At 45.6% G+C, this 19403-nt stretch overlaps 1 protein-coding gene across 2 annotated transcripts in view; it reads right to left on the bottom strand.

Moving 5' to 3' along the window:
- Nucleotides 1–19403, bottom strand: part of ADAMTS18 (ADAM metallopeptidase with thrombospondin type 1 motif 18) — a 144979-nt gene that overhangs the window by 75509 nt on the left and 50067 nt on the right. Inside the window, exon 4 of one of the 2 annotated variants that reach the window (XM_070451508.1) lies at nt 461–743. In XM_070451508.1, coding sequence (XP_070307609.1) covers nt 461–743 — 283 coding nt within the window. Of the gene's footprint in view, nt 1–456; nt 744–19403 lie in introns of both variants that reach the window. The other variant, XM_020915713.2, reaches the window with a different exon arrangement.

Genomic DNA, 19403 nt, shown 5'->3' with positions numbered 1-19403 from the left:
CAGGGGATCTTCCTGACCCAGGAACTGAATCAGGGTCTCCTGCATTGCAGGCAGATTCTTCACCATCTGAGCCACCAGGGAAGATTAGAATCTTCAAAAAGAATACCTAACCACACCTGGGAATTCACCTCTGATCTCTCTCATCATTTGGAAGACTAGGTCCTTTTCTCATACAGAAAAGATAAAGAAACTAAAATAATATTGGGACATACGATTAAAAAGATATTAAAAGAGGAAAAAAAAAACTTTCCAGTTTAACTGAAAAAAAGAAAAAAAAAAAAAAAAGGATCACCTAGCTTTCGTCTGACAGGGGTGATTTCTGGCTCATCTCCAAGATTAACTTCAGTGGGGGCTGAGCGTAGCCAGTTTTAACCTGCAAAGTCAGCACACCCAGTGATGCTCGGGAAAACCCGTCGAGCGCCCAGAGAGGAAGAGAACAAGAAAAGGTTTCCTTACATACATTTCTTGCGTCGTCCACAAAAATGCTGCTTTTGCCACCTTCCATGATGCCGTTCTCTCTCCGGCCGCCAAGAGGTGTGGGGCGTGTGGCTTGAGGGGTGACCCGCCGGGGTCTGGCCGGAGCCCAGGTAGCCGTGGCAACGCCGGACCTTCTCCTCCGCCGTCCTTTTGTACAGCACGTGAGGGCGGTGGCCCGCGGGGGCGCTGTAGTTGTGTTCCTGGGCCAGGAGCTGAGGTAATGGCGAGATGAGGAATTCATTTTCTCGTGTCCTTATGAGGCCTGACTGAAAAGCCAAACAGAAAGGAGACGTTAGGGATTCCTCGCATCCCTGTTTCGTGTGTGTAGATTTCCAGCCTGGGTTTCAGCAACTTCCGGTGTGCAGGCGCCACCCTAAGTACTGGGCACCCGCCGTTCATTTTATCTGCGCCATGAGCGGCCGCAACTCTTATTACCCCCATTTCACAGATGAGAAAACTGAGGCTGGTAGTAAAAGGGAAGCTAGTATTGGTACCTAGAATTCTCTACCTAGTGGGCAGTGCTGTGCACTTCTATTCTAGGCTGCCAATCTCGACGTTTGGGACTGAAGGGCTGAGTCATGTGACATTCTGGGCTTCTCCACACCTAGGACAGGGCAGATACCATTGTCAACAATGGACACAGTGGTGTATTTAAAAACAGCCCCGACCTCCAAGACAGTGCAAACAAAGATCGTCCATCTTGACTTCATAAGTGCTCAATAAAAGGACTAGCAAGGATGGCAGAGAGAGGAGTGATTGATTCTTGGTTATCTCCAAGTGAGGGTCTGGGGAATCCGAAGGGTTACACCATCATGAAGAGACAGATGAGCTAAATCAGGAAGAAAGAGGAGACTGGGACAAGCCCATCCAATCACAATGTCACTTTCAAGTTCACGGCACAATATGTCTTTGTAGCTGAAATTTCAGACACATTATACCCCTGCCTTTCCCCCTACATGCATTGAGCTTTCTCTTCTCTGCATTTGTTCGGAATTTCCCTGATCCCCAGGCACTGCTGCGAAAAGTGTGGTCTATGGACCAGCAGCTGCAGCCTCACCAGTATGCTGGTTAGAAATGTGGACTCTCAGGTCTCTCCCCAGACCTGCTGACTCAGAATTTATGTAGATCCCTGGGTGATTTGTCTGCCCATTAATACTTGAGAAGCACCGACACAGGCCAGCAGGGATTCCCAGTTGGGAATCTCCTGCCGATGCAGGAGACACAAGCAACGTGGGTTCCATCCCTGGGTCGGGAAGATCCCCTAGAGGAGGGCATGGGAACCCACTCTAGTATTCTTGCCTGGAAAATCCCATTGACAGAGGAGACTGGCGGAATACAGTCCATGGGGTTGCAAAGAGTCAGACATGACTGAGGCGACTTAGCATGTATGCACACGTGCATAACACAGGCCAGGAGCTCTTAAACTCTGTTGAACATAGGAATGCCTGCAGATCTTAAAAATGTACACACACACACACACACACACACACACACACACACACACAGGGTCACTCACTCCCAGGCAGAATTCCATACTATCAAAGAGTGAATCTCTTGTGATTTCATGCATCAGAATTTTTTAAACTGCCTCAATGGTTATCCCAACGTACAAATGAGTTTATGACCTAGGTCTTACCTTCCTCAGGTGCAAAATGGAGAGAAATTTTCCTGCCCAGACCACATAATAAGGGGAGATAAAGTAACCACTGCAGAAACCCTTTATACACTTTCAATCCCAGTTTAGATGACTGACGATGATGAGTGATTGAATCAACCCACATTCACTGAGCGCCAGCGAGGTGCTATGCATTTAAGTGTGAACACACACCTGTGCAGGAAATACACACGTGAGCATGCAGCCTACTGGGAAGCCAGACATGTAAATATTCAAGTATGTAAGGGGGTGCTGGGGTGAGGGCAGGTTACCAAGGGAACAGGGAGAGGTGTGGGGGGGCATCACCAGGGGTGTCCCCAGGCCTCACTGTAACCCTCTGTTAGGATTCAGTCTCTCACTCCTAAAAGGAGCCCCAGAATGTATGTGTGATCCTGATTTTCCTTTCAGTTCAGAAGCCTGCTGCCTTCTTAAAGACTGTCTCGTGGGGACTTCCCCAGTGGTCCAGTGGCTAAGACTCTGTGCTTCCACCGCATGGGGCACAGGCTCGGTCCCGGTCAGAGATTAAGATCCCACCTGCCATGCAGTGCTGCCAAAAAAGAAATCCCCAAACAAAACAAAAACCCACCAACAAACAAGAGCAAAGACCCCCTTGAGGCCTGCAGCACCAGCATGACGCTTTCCTTTGTTCGGCAGAAACACACCGAGCATCTAACTCATAGCCCAGTCCGGCCCTGGCACAAAGGAAAGAGGCAGAAAGGAAGGAAACTGCACATTCATGCCCTCGTGGACATGATGGGACAATTAATCGGCAACAAAAACTTGAGGAAGTAGAATGTCGCGACCCCAGAAATCCTGCCCACCCGCTGTACCTTCATTCAGGCTGGATCTCAGCACAGTTCGCCCTCTCTGCCCGGCTCAGTGCCAAGCTGCAGACATGGTCACCCCTTGTCTGGGCACTCTCTATCACATCTTTCAAATCCCCCTCATCTTCTCCACTACGGTCCCCCGACATTAGCCGGCATCCTTGGCCAAGAGCATCAGCTCACCTCACACGTGCTAACATCCATCTCAAACCTGATTCCCTTTCCTGCCCCATAGACCCCTCCATCATCTGCCCCCTCTGGAGCCTGGCAGCTGGTCTGCCCTCCTCTCCTTCCTACCATTCTGAACAGGACATTTCCATGACTTCTTGAAGCAACAAATTCGTTCAGCTGAAGGGGTGACAGCAGCATTTGCCACCCCCAAATGCACCTCCCGGGCATAAGGATTAGCCTGAGCTGGTTAAACAGCAGACACCAGAGGAGCTCTGGGCAGCCAGCAGGTCGGAGCCTTTTCTGAGAGCATTTCCCTTCAAAGCAAAACCTCCATGTGTCGGGGCCAGGGGTGGGGGCTCCCTCTTCTACTAGGAAGGAGAGGTTGACTGCGACTCCAGAAACTTTTATCTACTGAGAAGATTCCGCTTTAAATGTGTGTAACAACCATACCCTTACTTACTGGGCTTTGCCTGACAGTCTCATGTAACTGCCACCTACCCCGTTCTTTCTTTGGTCTTTCAGTATTTAAGGGGGGTGGTTTGGGTCTTCTGGGGGAATGATTCAGCTTTCCTGGGTCTCTCTCATGTACACAGGAGGTATGTGAAGTGAAGTGAAGTCGCTCAGTTGTGTCTGATGCTTTATGGCCCCATGGACTGTAGCCCACCAGACTCCTCTGTCCATGGAATTCTCCAGGCAAATACTGGAGTGGGTTGCCATTCCCTTCTCCAGGGGATCTTCCCAACCCAGGAATCGAACCTGGGTCTCTTGCATTGCAGGCAGATTCTTTACCATCTGAGCCACCAGGGAAGCCTATATATGTGTTATTAAACATCTATCTGCTTTTTTCCTGTTAATCTGCCCTTTATTTCAGTGCAGGCGGGGTGGAGGGCTTGTTGGTCCCAGCCAAGAACCTAGAGGGGTAAAGGGAAAATTTTTTTTGTAGTCTACACACTCTTAATCAATTTTGCACATCCTTTTCCTTTGTCCGGCCACCTTCTTCCCCCACAGACTCACTGGTGTGGCCTTCTGGTGCTTTTTGCTTTTGTCTCAGATTAAACAACATCTTCCCAGAGAGACAGGAGTCAGCACCCTGTTGAAAACTACCCTTCCCCACTTCCAGCTGTGCTTTATGTGCTGTGCATCCATCTTCAATGAAGGAAACAAAGAAGATGCGACCTTCCTGTCACCTCTGACAGAGTTTTAACATCCACATTGTATATGGGCATCCCTGGTGTACGCCACACATCATTAGTCAATAAATAAATGGCTATCAGCCCACAGACATGTGTGGAATAAGTGAACAAGTGAACTGAAAAATCTCAGAATGGAGCGGATGCTGCGGCTGGGCATGCCAACATCCTCCTCCCTTTCCAGTCAGGGAAACCAGAGCTAGGAAGTGACATGTTCAAATTCATTAACACCATGAACTCTTTCTCTATTACAGATGTTGTAAGCACACTGATTACAGGTTTCCCAGAGAAAGAGAACCAGGCATGACTTTCTTGACATAAGAGAAGCCATTTTGGCCAAAGGCATTTTGTGATCTAAGCCCAGTCACCACGCTTGCCCTTGAACAGGTCTTGGTAGTCAATGATCTTACAGGAATGAAGAAATGCAGGCGGTCAAACAATAGTGCAGTGACAAAGCAAGGTCTTAGCTCCTCCTCAAGGGGTATGTATAATTTTTATACACATAAGGTCTACGGGATCGAAGGCCCCCACCTAGGAGCAGGACGGAATGGTGGCGTTGACCCTCTTGACTTCAATCAACTAAAGCATGGACCTTGATCTCAGTTCTGTACTGACTTCTTCTCTGCCCAAGCTCCCTCATGAATATGCATGTACCATTAGCTTCAAATTCTCCAGGTTTGCTGTTCAGGGAAAGATCCTTAGTGTGCTCCTTACTTGCTGAGAGTAATGATAAATCCTTCCTTCTCCCCATCTTCTCCCAGCGTGGCTGGGACTATTGGCTCGATATCCACCAAGAGGCAAACCCAGTTTTGGGGGAACAGTGTGAAGCCATGAGTCCACCCCCCCCCCCCGCCCCCACCATAACCCCTATGTAAACCTCCAGGCCACCTACAGGGCGCTCAGCTGGGAGCCCAGGTAGAATTCAGGCCCCCCTTCCCAAGCAGGGGCCTCTTGGGAAGCCCTCTCCAAGCTTCGTGAAGACAAAAGACCCCATTTACAGTCCTCAGAGGACAGAGTGAACAGTTAAAGGGGGAAAAAAAATAGTGAACTATCCATGAAGGCCCTCCAGCCTTACTAACTTCCTGACTTGGTTCAACTTATATCAAAGGCATAAGCCACTCAACTGCCTTAACTGGAGGAACCGGTTTGGAAGCTTTCTTTTTACTCCTTATTTCTTGAGAACTTGTAGGCATCTCAGATGCAGAGTGACTTCTACACTAAGAAAGCAATTTTTTTTTAAATGGCCTCTTGTATTGGGACAAACAGACAAGGCCCAAACAGCCCTCCATATTTAATTCAGTTTTGGGCGACAAGGACCAGACTCCAGAACAATTCTTTGTAACAAAACAAGGATTTTGCAGAGCCGCATGTTAAGGGAGAAAAATATTCCTTTTTGGGAGTTTAGTCTAATGGAAAATAATGGAGTCTAACCGAGAATACTTTTTATGGTTTAAAACATAAACCCAGTACCTCTAAGAGGAGCCACCTATTTAACTATAGAATGTGTGAAGCATTTTGAGTGACTGAACATGTGCGATGTTTTTGACAAAATGTGGGCTGGAAGACAAGACCTCTGGTCCCAACAGAATTCCAATTAAATGGGCAAAGCAGGGGTGAAACAAGGGAAGATCATGAGCAAACATCCCGTTGTGTTGAGTGTGGAGGAAAAAACGCAGGATTCTATGAATGAAAGTGAAAGTCGCTCAGTCATATCCAACTCTTTGCAACTCCACGGACTATACAGTTCATGGAATTCTCCAGGTCAGAATACTGGAGTGGGTTGCCTTTCCCTTCTCCAGGTGATCTTCTCAACCCAGGGATTGAACTCGGGTCCCCCGCATTGCAGGTGGATTCTTTACCAGCTGAGTGACAAGGGAAGCACATGATTCTATGAGAGAGATGAGATCAAAGAGTGAGGGGAAAGGAGAGACTGATTTTGGAAGTTTAAAAAAATTTTTTTAATTGAAATACAGTTGATTTACAATGTTTTGGGTGCATAGCAAAGTGATTCAGTAATATACATATGCATACCCACACACATGCACACACACATATGCATACACCCACATATATGCACACACATGTATGCATACACACATATATATGCACATGTGTGTGTGTGTGTGTGTTCAGTTGCTCAGTCACGTCCAACACTTTGTGACCCTATGGACTGTAGCCTGCCAGACTCCTCTGTCTACGGAATTTCCCAGGCAAGAATCCTGCAGTGGGTGTTCAGTCCTTGGAGGAGGCCTGGCAACCCACTGCAGTACTTTTGCACTGAGAATCCTGTGACAGAGGAGCCTGGTGGACTACAGTCCATAGGGTCGCAAAGACTTGGACAGGACTGAAGTGGAATCATGCACCCACAGTAAATGTAAACATAAAAACTAGAGTCATGGCTTTTAAAAAGAATATTAGAGACTTGAGAGTACATGGGGAATAGAAAAACAGACTCCAGGTGAAAACCTGTGGAACTATTTCTGGTCCCCTGGCCAGAGATGAATCAAAGTCTGATGACACTATGCTGAGAGCACATGGACCCTATATAACTTCCTCAGTTCTCTATAAAGTGCGTCATTCTAAGAAACTGAAATAGAATTTTCTGCCATCTGCATCTACACACGCAGAGCTGGTTTAACAGACAACTGGGACAGGCCCTCACATGTGGACACACATTTTGAAAAAAGAATATGTTCAGGATTCCACATAACTGTCAAAGGAGGGGTGGGGAATCTCCTATGCTTTGGGACAAAAAAACCCCAAAATAGTTATGTCAACAAAAATCTAGCATTTCTCATCCATTCATTGATATTAATATGAGCATCAGCAGGACTCCAATACAAATAAAATACAATACAAATGTGGAAGGGGATTTATGCTTTCCAGATTCACATACACAGCAATCTTTCTTCAAAAAACTGTAGAGCCCAGTCCATCAACATTTAATCAGATACCATCAGTACCCTCACATTGCTCACAGCCTGGTGAGGGGGTGTATGAAGCTAACAAGAACCACAGCACACAATATGTTCAACGCAGTGATGGTTAAGTGGTCTTTCCAGCTTTTATCTCCTGAGGAAGTTTACATACCTCTCAAGAACAAACCTCATTTCCGAAGTCCCAGATTTGTAAAATGAGAGTAATAGCATCTCCCTTATCAGGTTTTTGGAGAATTAAGTGAGTTAACACTTTTAAAGTGCTAAAAGCAGTGCCTGGCACAGAAAACACTCAAAGTGTGTTTACTGTTACAATGATTATATTTGATCAGACGAGGGAAGAGAGCCTTTTTCTAAGTGTGTATTCTAACTGGCCCCTTCACTTGGACCTGCAATTCTGGGAAGTGGTATCAGTCTTCTGTTATTGATAAAAACAATGAAAGGACTAAATGTACACACGCTCAAAAACCGGCTCAGTTTGAGTAAGCAGCCACGATCTGTGTTTCAGCATTTAGAAATTAAGTCAAGTGGTTTAATCATGATCAGTAGACACTCTCCCCATCGCCCCATCTTCCTTTCCAGCCCCATCTGGAGGACCATTTCACTGTTTCCTGCGTACCAGACACTCTGCAAAGCATTCCACCTGCAAAATCTCATCGGACTCACAACAGTTCTGTCTGACGGGTGCTTTACCTCTCAGGATTCCAGGGCCGCCTGAGCACTCAACCTTCCTCAGTCTTAAACACTCATCCTATTTGTTGTTTAGTTGCTTCAGTTGCTTCCGACTCTTTGCAACTCTATGGACTGTAGCTCGCCAGGCTCCTCTGTCCATGGGGTTTTCCAGGCAAGAATACTGGAGTGGGTTGCCATGTGCTCCTCCAGAGGATTTTCATGACCCAGAGATTGAAACCATGTCTCCTGCATTGGTAGGAGGTTTTATTTACCACAGAGCCACCAAGGAAGCCCACACATCCTAATAGGAGTCAGGAAAAGCTCCAGAAACACTGAATTGAAATTTACTAAGAGAGTACAACTTAAATGCTCACACACACACAGGTAAACAGGTAAAGTGATGGACACAGAAACTTAATGGGGGGAGCAACTCTGGCACAGCTGTGGATGTCAGGATATATGTTGCTCCTTCACATCTTTGGGAGAGGAATACATAGATTAATAAGGAAAAGAAACCATGTCTTCCCAGCCCTTCAGACAGCTAATTGTGCTCAGTCGTGTCTCTTTGTGACCCTTTGGACTGTAGGCTGCCAGGCTCCTCCATCAATGGGACTTTTCAGGCAAGAATACTGGACTGGGTTGCCACTTCCTCCTCCAGGGGATCTTCCTGACCCAGGGATCAAGCCCTGCACTGCAGGCAGATTCTTTACCTCTGAGCCATCGGGCAAGCCTATATACCTTGACAACCAACAGGAAGGATAGATGACAAAGCCACATGGCCCTTACAAGCAATGCAGTCATGAAGATCAAGGCAGGAGCCATCTGACACCCTCGCGTCACGGGAGCCTCTGTTCCTGCCTGCCCTCAAGAATCAGATCAGTTCAAAGGAAGCTTCAGGAAGGATGCCATTTGGCAAGCAGGTGCCTGCTCTAACGGCTGTTGGGGGATTGTGAGGGTCCGAGTGGAGAGAGCTGGCACGTCTGGGTTTCATAGCAACCAGACATGCCACAGACTTCACATGGGACCATGCGGTCAGCCCTTCCCCTGCATCACCAGAAGCTTTGGTGCTGTGTCTGTTAGTAACAGTCCTCCTCCTTCACACGTCACGTCAGCATCCTCTGGAAGACGGGAGAGGAGAGCAGGCTAAATGTCTGGGAGGAGATGCTGAGAACTGACATCCAAGTTGTGTTTTTAATGGCAAATTCAGAATCCAAATCTGTGTTCCCAAGCGCAATATTCCATTTTCTTTGGACAGCATCCTACTGACATTCACATTTCTGTTGCATTCACAATTCTCACAACATTGATGTACCACTGACCTCTGAGCTCCAGCTCAGTCCTGCTTCACCCCAGGTGGAGAGTTAAAGCAGTGGTCTCCTATTTCACCTCTCTGTTGGCAATCCCTACCCTCTTCTGCTCTGAAAACACTTTTCTCAAGCATCACTTTGAAGAGGTTCACATTCAAGCTGTGTTATCACAAGGTAAGTGCCGGAACAAGGAGTGTGGGGTTCACACCACTTTAGTCTAGCCCACCATAAAGGCCAAAGACAAACGGGTCATGGTGGAGAGCTCTGACAAAACGTGGTCCACTAGAGAAGGGAACGGCAAACCACTTCAGTATTCTTGCCTGGAGAACCCCGTGAACAGTATGAAAAGGCAAAAAGATAGGACACTGAAAAATGAACTCCCCAGGTCAGTGGGTGCCCAATATGCTACTGGAGATCAATGGAGAAATAAATCCAGGAAGAATGAAGAGATGGAGCTAAAGCAAAAACAATACCCAGTTGTGGATGTGACTGGTGATGGAAGTAAAGTCCGATGCTGTAAAAGCAATATTGCATAAGAACCTGGAATGTCAGGTCAATGAATCAAGGCAAATTGGAAGAATGGCAAGAGTGAACATCGACATTTTAGAAATCAGCAAACTAAGATGGACTGGAATGGGTGAATTTAACTCAGATGACCATTAAATCTACTACTGTGGGCAGGAATCCCTTAGAAGAAATGGAGTAGCCGTCATAGTCAATGAAAGAGTCCAAAATGCGGTACTTGGATGCAATCTCAAAAATGAGAGAATGATCTCTGTTCATTTCCAAGGCAAACAATTAATATCATGGTAAAATAAGTATATGCCCCGACCAGTAATGCTGAATAAGCTGAAGTTGAATGGTTCTATGAAGACCTAAAGACCTTCTAGAACTAATACCCAAAAAAGATGTCCTTTTCATTATAGCGGATTGGAATGCAAAAGTGGGAAGTCAAGAGATACCTGGAGTAACAGGCAAATTTGGCCTTGGAGTACGGAATGAAGCAGGGCAAAGGCTAACAGAATTTTGCAAAGAGAACGCACTGGTCATAGCAAACACCCACTTCCAACAACACAAGAGAACACTCTACACATGGACATTACCAGATGGTCAATACCAAAATCAGATTGATTATATTCTTTGCAGCCAAAGATGGAGAAGCTCTATACAGTCAGCAAAAACAAGATTGGGAGCTGACTGTGGCTCAGATCATGAACTCCTTATTGCCAAATTCAGACTTAAATTGAAGGAAGTAGGGAAAACCACTAGGCCATTCAGGTATGACCTAAATCAAACAAACCCTTTACAATTATACAGTGGAAGTGAGAAATGGATTCAGGGGATTAGATCTGATAGACAGAGTACCTGAAGAACTATGGATGGAGGTTCATGACATTGTACAGGAGACAAGGATCAAGACCATCCCCATGGAAAAGAAATGCAAAAAGCCAAAATGGTTGTCTGAGAAGCCCTTACAAATAGCTCAGAAAAGAAGAGGAGTAAAAGGCAAAGAAGAAAGGAAAGATATACCCATTTGAATGCAGAGTTCCAAAGAACAGCAAGAAGAGACAAGAAAGCCTTCCTCAGTGATCAATGCAAAGAAATAGAGGAAAACAACAGAATGGGAAAGACTAGAGATCTCTTCAAGAAAATTAGAGATACCAAGGGAACATTTCATGCAAAGATGGGCACAACAAAGGACAGAAGTGGTATACACCTAACAGAAGCAGAAGATATTAAGAAGAGGTGGCAAGAATACACAGAAGAACTGTACAAAAAAGATCTTCATGATCCAGATAACCACAATGGTGTGATCACTCACCTAGAGCCAGACATCCTGGAATGCGAGGTCAAGTGGGCCTTATGAACAAAGCTAGTGGAGGTGATGTAATTCCAGTTGAGCTATTTCAAATACTATTTCATATAAAACATGATGTTGTGAAAGTGATGCACTCAATATGCAATAAATTTGGAAAACTCAGCAGTGGCCACAGGACTGGAAAAAGTCTGTTTCCATCCCAATCCCAAAGAAAGGCAATGCCAAAGAATGTTCAAATAATTGCACTCATCTCAAACACCGGCAAGGTAACAATCAAAATTCTCCAAGCCAGGCTTCAACAGTATGTGAACCAAGAACTTTCAGATGTTAAAGCTGGATTTAGAAAAGGCAGAGGAACCAGAGATCAAATTGCCAATATCTGCTGGATCATCGAAAAAGTGAGAGAATTCTAGAAAAACATCTACTTCTGCTTTACTGACTACTCCAAAGCCTTTGACTGTATGGATCACAACAAACTGTGGAAAATTCTTAAAGAGATGGGAATACCAGACCACCTGACCTGCCTCCTGAGAAATCTGTATGCAGGTCAAGAAGCAACAGTTAGAACTGGACATGGAACATCAGACTGGTTCCAAATCAGGAAAGGAGTACGTCAAGGCTCTATGTTGTCACGCTGCTTATTTAACTTATATGCAGAGTACATCATGAGAAATGCTGGGCTGGAGGAAGCACAAGCTAGAATCAAGATTGCCTGGAGAAATATCAATAACCTCAGATATGCAGATGACACTACAGTTATGGCAGAAAGTGAAGAAGAACTAAAGAGCCTCTTAATGAAAGTGAAAGAGGAGAGTGAAAATGTTGGCTTTAAACCCAACATTCAGAAAACTAAGATCATGGCATCTGGTCCCATCACTTCATGGCAAATAGATGGAAAACAGTGACAGACTTTATTTTGGGGGGGCTCCAAAATCACTGCAGATGGTGACTGCAGCCATGAAATTAAAAGAGCTTGCTCCTTGGAAGAAAAGTTATGACCAACCTAGACAGCATTTTAAATAGCAGAGACGTTACTTTGCCAACAAAGGTCCATCTAGTCAAAGCTATGGTTTTTCCAGTGGTCATGTATGGATGTGAGAGTTGGACCATAAAGGAAACTGAGCACTGAAGAATTAATGATTTTTCAACTGTGGTGTTTGGGAGTCCCTTGGACTGCAAGGAGATCCAACCAGTCCATGCTAAAGGAAATCAGTCCTGGATATTCATTGGAAGGACTGAGGCCGAAGCTGAAACTCCCAATACTTTGGCCACCTGATGTGAAGAACTGACTCATTAGAAAAGACCCTGATGCTGGGAAAGATTGAAGGCGGGAGGAGAAGGGGACAACAGAAGATGAGATGGTTGGATGGCATCACCTACTCAATGGACGTGAATTTGAGTAAGCTGTGGGAGTTGGTGATGGACAGGGATGCCTGGTGAGCTGCAGTCCATGGGGTTGTGAAGAGTCGGACACGACTGAGCGACTGAACTGAACTCTGAAGCCAACATTCAGTAGCCTGTCTATTCATCTGCCACCCTCTTCCACTGAACTCCAGGCACGACGGCCCATTGCTAGTCCATCAGCAAAACAGCCAACCCTTCCCAGGTCTGTGGTGAGTGCTGTTTTCTTTGTTTCAAATGATCTCTTCCTAGTTACTTCACTTTACTGTTTTGTTTTTGGTTTGTTTTTTTTTTTTGCCTAAGGGTTATCTCTTCAAGCTATTCTATAAAAACAAAGCAGACCTTATCATTCTTCATTTCGTTTCATTTTTTTGTACCGTCCTGATCGCTACTTGATGGTCTATCATGTAGCTGTTTGTGTATTTGCTTATTGTCTGTTATTCTTATTAGCTTCCTAAAGCCTAGGTCTTATCTCTCTCTTGCTAATTTTCATGTGACCAGTGTTTACCACACAATTGTAAAAGTGAAAGTGTTAGTCACTCAGTCATGTCTGACCCCATGGACTGTCGCCCACCAGGCTCCTCTGTCGATGGAATTCTCCAGGCAAGAATACAGAAGCAGTTGCCATTTCCTTCCTCAGCGGATCTTCCTGACCCAGGGATCAAACCTGGGCTCCCATACCGTGGGCAGATTCTTCACCATCTGAGCCACCACTGTAAAAACTGGCCCAAAAGTTCATTTGGTTTCCCAGTCCAGTGTTACCAAAACTCTGAATGAACTTTTTGGACAAGCCAATGGTGGCATTAGTGGCATAGAACCCACCTGTCAATGCAGGAGATGTAAGAGACACTGGTTCCTATTCCTCGGTCAGGAAAATCCTCTGGAGGAGGAAATGGCAACCTGCTTCTGTATTCTTACCTGGAGAATTCCATCGACGGAGGAGCCTGGTGGGCAACAGTCCATGAGGCAGCAAAAAGTGGGACAAGACTGAGTACACACACACAATATTTGTGGAATTAAATAATGAGCTAGAAACAAGGCAACATGCTTGGTACCATGAGACAAAAAAACCCAAACAAACAAGACACTGATGCCTGCACTTAAGGATGCTGCTACAACAGGACACAAACACGTCACCAATTAACTAGATGTAGCCTTTTCCTTATTTACCTTCTAGTTTGCCTGCCTCTCCAGTAGCCTTCTCCATCATCCTGCAGTGAATGAGAGGACATAAAAAATTCTGTGGGAATACAAAGTCTGGGGACACCACCTCTGAGGATAATATTCCAACTCTTGTATTTGACAGTGAGGGATTTTGAAGGTTCTGAAAGAAAAGGCTCTAAGGACTGATCTGTGGAATAGAAAACTGGTTGGACCCAAGTTGTCAGGACTCTTGGCCTCCTGTAACAGTGAAGGATAAACTGACTTGACCCTTTGTATTCTGCCTGGCATTATTGTGAAATATCCCAAAAATTTAGACAAGAAAATTACATAATGAGCCCACATTAGCTGACATCCAGTTTGTCAATTCTTGTTATAGAACATCTTTGATTTTGGATTTCTTTTTCTTTTTTTAAAAAGCCTAAATATTATAGCTACAGGTATTCTACTATTGGAACCTAAACTCTCAGTATCAATTAAGATGAATATTTTCATATAAGGTTAGTATCCCAAGCTATCAAAATTCTAACTCCTCACTATCTGAAAATAATGAATACATTATTGGTATCTCTTGCTATTTAAATTATCACTATCCAAATTTATTTGGTTTCTGAGTTTGGAGAGTAATGCATTTAGGTGGTGGTGGTGGTGGTTTAGTTGCCAAGTTGTGTCCAGCTCTTGTGACCCCATGGACTGTAGCCCACCAGGCTCCTCTGTCCATGGGATTCTCCAGGCAAGAATACTGGAGTGGGTTGCCGTTTCCTTCTCCAGGACATCTTCCCGACCCAGGAATCGAACCCGGGTCTCCTGCATGGCAGGCAGATTCTTTACCAACTGAGCTATGAGGGCAGCCCAATGTATTTATGTAGCTGGTGCTTAATACATGTTTGCTGTAAACAGTGATTTTCCCACAAGGAACACTTGGCAGGGGCCTCATGACTCAGCTGGAGCTGTATAATAGTGTCCACTGCACTGCATGATGGCAGAGCAACCGTCTCTGGAATAAGCAATGCTCCTCCGTTCCCAAGGCTGCTGCCTGTTGATGCACAGCATCAGGAAGACACATGTTTTTACTTGTTTCTATAGTGGTGATCGCTAATGTCAAGCTCTCCACCCCACCTTTCCTTGCCTCCCTTGGAACTGACAGCATCCATTTGTTACAAAGACAGCTGGAGCTGGAAACCATGCCAGTAACCAGCTGTTAGCGACAGTGATGAAATCTGTCATGTGGCAGCATCCCATTGGACAGCTGCACAGAGGAGCTGGATGATTGACAGGACTTCCCAAGTTCTCCTGGCGGTGGGGTGTAAGATCCAGGGATGGACACCATATTGGAAATGCCTGGTCCCAGTTTTCCTCCGCTATTTATCTTCTCCTTTCCCTTCTCACCCTCTACCATAAGGTAAAACCAAGGAAAATAATCGCAGGATTATGGGATATTAGCAATCGTGTACTTCATCCACCTGGATTTACAGGGAAAGGAAATGAGATCGAGGGAGAACAAAAGGAGTACCCCAAATCTCACCACTTATGAGCAGCGTGTTTTTCTGATTCTCGTCAACTTAACAAAGAGATGAGACTTGATGACTTAAGGGCCCTTCCACATCTAAAAGTCTGTTCTTTCGATCAGTTGGTATGACATGCAGGGCTTCCCTGGTGGCTCAGTGGTAAAGGATGTGCCTGCCAATGCAGGAGACGTGTGTTTGATCCCTGGGTCAGGAAGATCCCCTGGAGAAGGAAATGGCAACCCACTCCAGTACTCTTCCCTGGGAAGTCCCATGGAAAGAGAAGCCTGGAAGGATACAGTCCACAGGGTCACAAAAGTGTTGGACGTGACTGAGCGACTAAACAACATGAATGACATGCAGGCAACTTACTGTCATGCTGAAAACAATTTCTGCATAAGATCGCATAAACTGGCTTGAGAGCCTGGCACACACATAACAATAAATGTGTTTATTGATAGTAGTAGTAGTTTAGTCACTAAGTCATGTCTGACTCTTGCAACCCCATGGACTGTAGCCCACCAGACTCCTCTGTCCATGGGATTCTCCAGGCAAGAATATTGGAGTGGATTCCCATTTCCTTCTCCAGGGGATCTTCCCGACCCAGGAATCGAACCTGGGTCTCCTGCACTGAAGGTAGATCCTTTACCAACTGAGCTATGAGGGAAGCCCGTTTACTGATGGTGCTGCCTAACATCAGAGCTCATTCACAGCCCTGAGATCCGATCTTCAATCTGGCTGAACACCCGGCTTAAAGATGCAGACACCTGTACCCAACTTAGCCCTTCTAGAGTCTAAATTTCTAGGGTTTGAAAAGCAGTCTTCTAGAACACTTTTCCAGTTTATTCCAGTCTCCACCATCCCCACTGCCCATGTCTCTCATGACACCAGTAGCCTGGCTTCCGCGGGCATCTGGCTTTGTGACCTCTGCCCTATGTCAACTTACACTCGATGCACAGCTCATGTAAAGAGTCGTGTCTTGTTTTCCAAGGTTCTTCTTTTTCCTTCTTTCACATCTGTCCAATCCCCTAGCACAATGCTAACTCCCCATACCTGTCACATATAAGCCTATTAAGGAAAACACCTGGTTATAAAGAGTCTGTGAGTGAAAGTCGCTCAGTCGTGTCCGACTCTTTGCAACCTCATGTACTGTACAGTCTGTGGAATTCTCCAGGCCAAAATACTGGAATGGGTAGCCTTTACCTTCTCCAGGGGATCTTCCCAGCCCAGGGATCAAACCCAGGTCTCCCACATTGCAGGCGGATTCTTTACCAGCTGAGCCACAAGGGAAACCCTATAAAGAGTCTGTATCAAGGAAGAAAGAAAAAGACCTGGGATTCTGAGTCTGGCTTGGTTACTGATACCGTATCTGTAACCTTGGACTATTTGCATGACTTACCTTAGTCTTAATTTCCTCATCTATAAAATGAGGACAACACAGAATTCTATTTTTCAGCATTGCCTGGGATGACGTTGGAAAAGACCTGGAGAGCACACTGCGTGGGCACAGACATTCGTGAAGAGATCAACGCATGGTCCCTGTTCATATGAGGTAGGTCGGTAAACACAGCTTTCTTAGAAGACTGGAATAGAAGCCTCGTTTATTTACCCTGTGAAGTCTGGGAGTTTGCAAATACTTTGTGCCTTCATGCAGAAACAAACTACAGAAGCCGGCAACTGGGTAAACATTTCTGCTCTGTGAACCGAACTTGCCTTCCATAGCATCCAAATTCCTACTCTAAACACATGCTGGGGATGGAGGAGGTAGCCTGGGGCAAAAATAGCAAATGACTGTTTGCCTTCAATTAAACGAATACCCTCCATCCAGATCCGGCTTCAGAGAGACATAAACAAGACAGAATGGAAAGCAAACACATGCGCTGCTCGCTCATCAACGTAGCCCGGGGATTAATTGAGTGTGTGCCGTGATTCCCAAGCTTTCCTCACACTCTCGCAGACCCCCTTGGCTCATCCAAACATCATGCAACTTCTCTTCCTGTTATAAGCACGAGAGTGGCAGGAAGACAGGACATGGTTTTCTTGCCAAAGGTTGGGTCACTTCCATCTACTGTCAGGAGTCACAGATTAGTCTGTCATGGGGCGAGGATCAGTTTACAAAGTTATTCAAATAGTCAGATGGCACAGGCCACCCCTGAATGAAGATAAGCTGTATTCCAATAACCCAAGTATGTACGGGCTTCCAGATACCTGATCAAAATAGGTAACTAGGTTAGCCGATGGAAACTATTATGTGTAGAATGGATAAACAATGCTATACAGTCCTACTGTATAGCACAGGGAACTATATTCAATATTCTGTGATTAAACCATAGTGGAAAAGAACATGAAAAAGAATGTATATGTATGCCTAACTGAATCACTTTGCTGCACGGCAGAGATGAACACAACGATGTCATTCAACTACGTGTGCACGCTAAGTCACTTTAGTTGTATCTGACTCTATGTGACCCTAGGAACTGCAGCCCACCAGGCTCCTTTGTCTCAGTTTCCCCAGGACAAATGAAGGACACAGACTCGCTCTGAGCATCAAAGACAACAATATAGGGAAACCATCTAGGACAGTGGCTAGCGCCTGGCTGGCTCATTTCAGGTGCCGCTTCACTGCCTGAAAGTCCTGGGCTTCCTGATGGGCTGGCGGTTTGTCTTTCCCACTAGCATGGGGGGTAGCGAAGCAGAGGGGCCTTGTGTGTCTGTGCCCTGGTTTTCATTCACCAAGCTCCCCAACACCAAGCGTATCTGATGTATAAAAGCAAGCTAGGTGTCCCCCAACAGATGAACGGATTGAGCCGATGTGGTACACATGTATACTCAACAAAAGAGCAGACTCACAGATATCGAGAACAAATTGGTGCTTACCCGTAGGGAGAGGACTTCCCTAGCGGCTCAGATAGTAAAGAATCTGCCTGCAATGTGGGAGACCTGGGTTTGATCCCCGGGTTGGGAAGATCCTCTGAAGGGAATGGCTGGCCACTCCAGTATTCTGGCCTGGAGAATCCATGGACTGTATAGTCCGTGGGGTCACAAAGAGTCAGACACAATTGAGCGACTTGCACTTTCACTTTCAGTAGGGATAAGAAAGGAAAGAGGGGAAATATAGGGATTTAGAGGTACAAACTATGAGGTACAAAATAAGCTACAAGGATATACTGTATAACATAGGGAATATAGGCCAACATTTTATAATAACCATAAACAGAATATAACCTTTATACTGTATAGCTATAACATATAACACTGTACAGCAACCATCCTTCTATAAACCAAGAGCAGTGTTGGACATATGGCAGATTATGAGTATTTGTTGACTGAATGAATAATGTCCAAATGACGCTTTTGCAGCATCCTCTAATGAAGCTGGCAGGAGTCAACTGAGTAGCCGTTAGGTGGGAAGCCAGGGATGTGATTCGGTAATAAAGAAAAACAGGCGTATCCCAAACTTCGTATTAGCTAGTTCCATAAAACATATATGAGATTACAGCCTGTATGAGGAGCTGGACTTTACCATGCTACTTTCGTTGAGGAGAGGTCGCAGGGTGGGGTCTGGATAACTCCCCACAGGACAGCATGTGATGGTCAGATGAAGTCATTCAACAAATACTGAGTATTTACAATGGGTGAGATGCTGACCGAGGCCCAGGGGATAAGGATTGAAACAGTTCTGGCCTCTGACTCAGGTGCTCTTGACCAGGGAGACCAACAGCTAAAAAGACATCCCAAGACAGTCTCCTCCTCACCCGCTATGTCTGCAAGGAGCTTGGAAACCACTGGAGGGGCACCAACAAATTCTTGAGAGGCTTCTAAGAAGGGATTTCTAAGCTTAGCCTTTAATCTTGACGGAGACCAGATGAACAAGGTGGGGATGGGGGTGGGGTGGATATCCAGGTGAGGGAGCAAAGGTGAAGAGAGAGAGGGGAGAGAGACAGTCGTTTGCCTGCAGCTATTTGACAGGTCATGCATAAAAAGGTCCTGTGCTTCGGCAGGCCTAGCTTTTGGAAGTGGAAAGGGGCAGACTGTTTTAAGTCCCTAAATAGGAAAAAGCGGGCGTATACACACGTGTGATTCCAAACAAAAATAACATGATCAAGAAAACTTACATTCAACTGACACAGAAAAAGCCAGAACTTTACAACTTGCGAAGGGAAAAAGTCATTCAGCTCATTAAAGCTAAGAACTGTGAGCTTTATCCTGAGAAAAATGGAGATTAATCGGGGACTTAATCCTGGGGAGAGTTAATGTGGCTGCAATGTGGAGGGTGGATGGAAACG

Source organism: Odocoileus virginianus, chromosome 20, assembly GCF_023699985.2.
Source record: "Odocoileus virginianus isolate 20LAN1187 ecotype Illinois chromosome 20, Ovbor_1.2, whole genome shotgun sequence".
Taxonomy (NCBI): domain Eukaryota; kingdom Metazoa; phylum Chordata; class Mammalia; order Artiodactyla; family Cervidae; genus Odocoileus; species Odocoileus virginianus.
The sequence above is the reverse complement of the archived record's forward strand: the minus strand, read 5'-3'. Positions and strand labels throughout refer to the sequence as shown.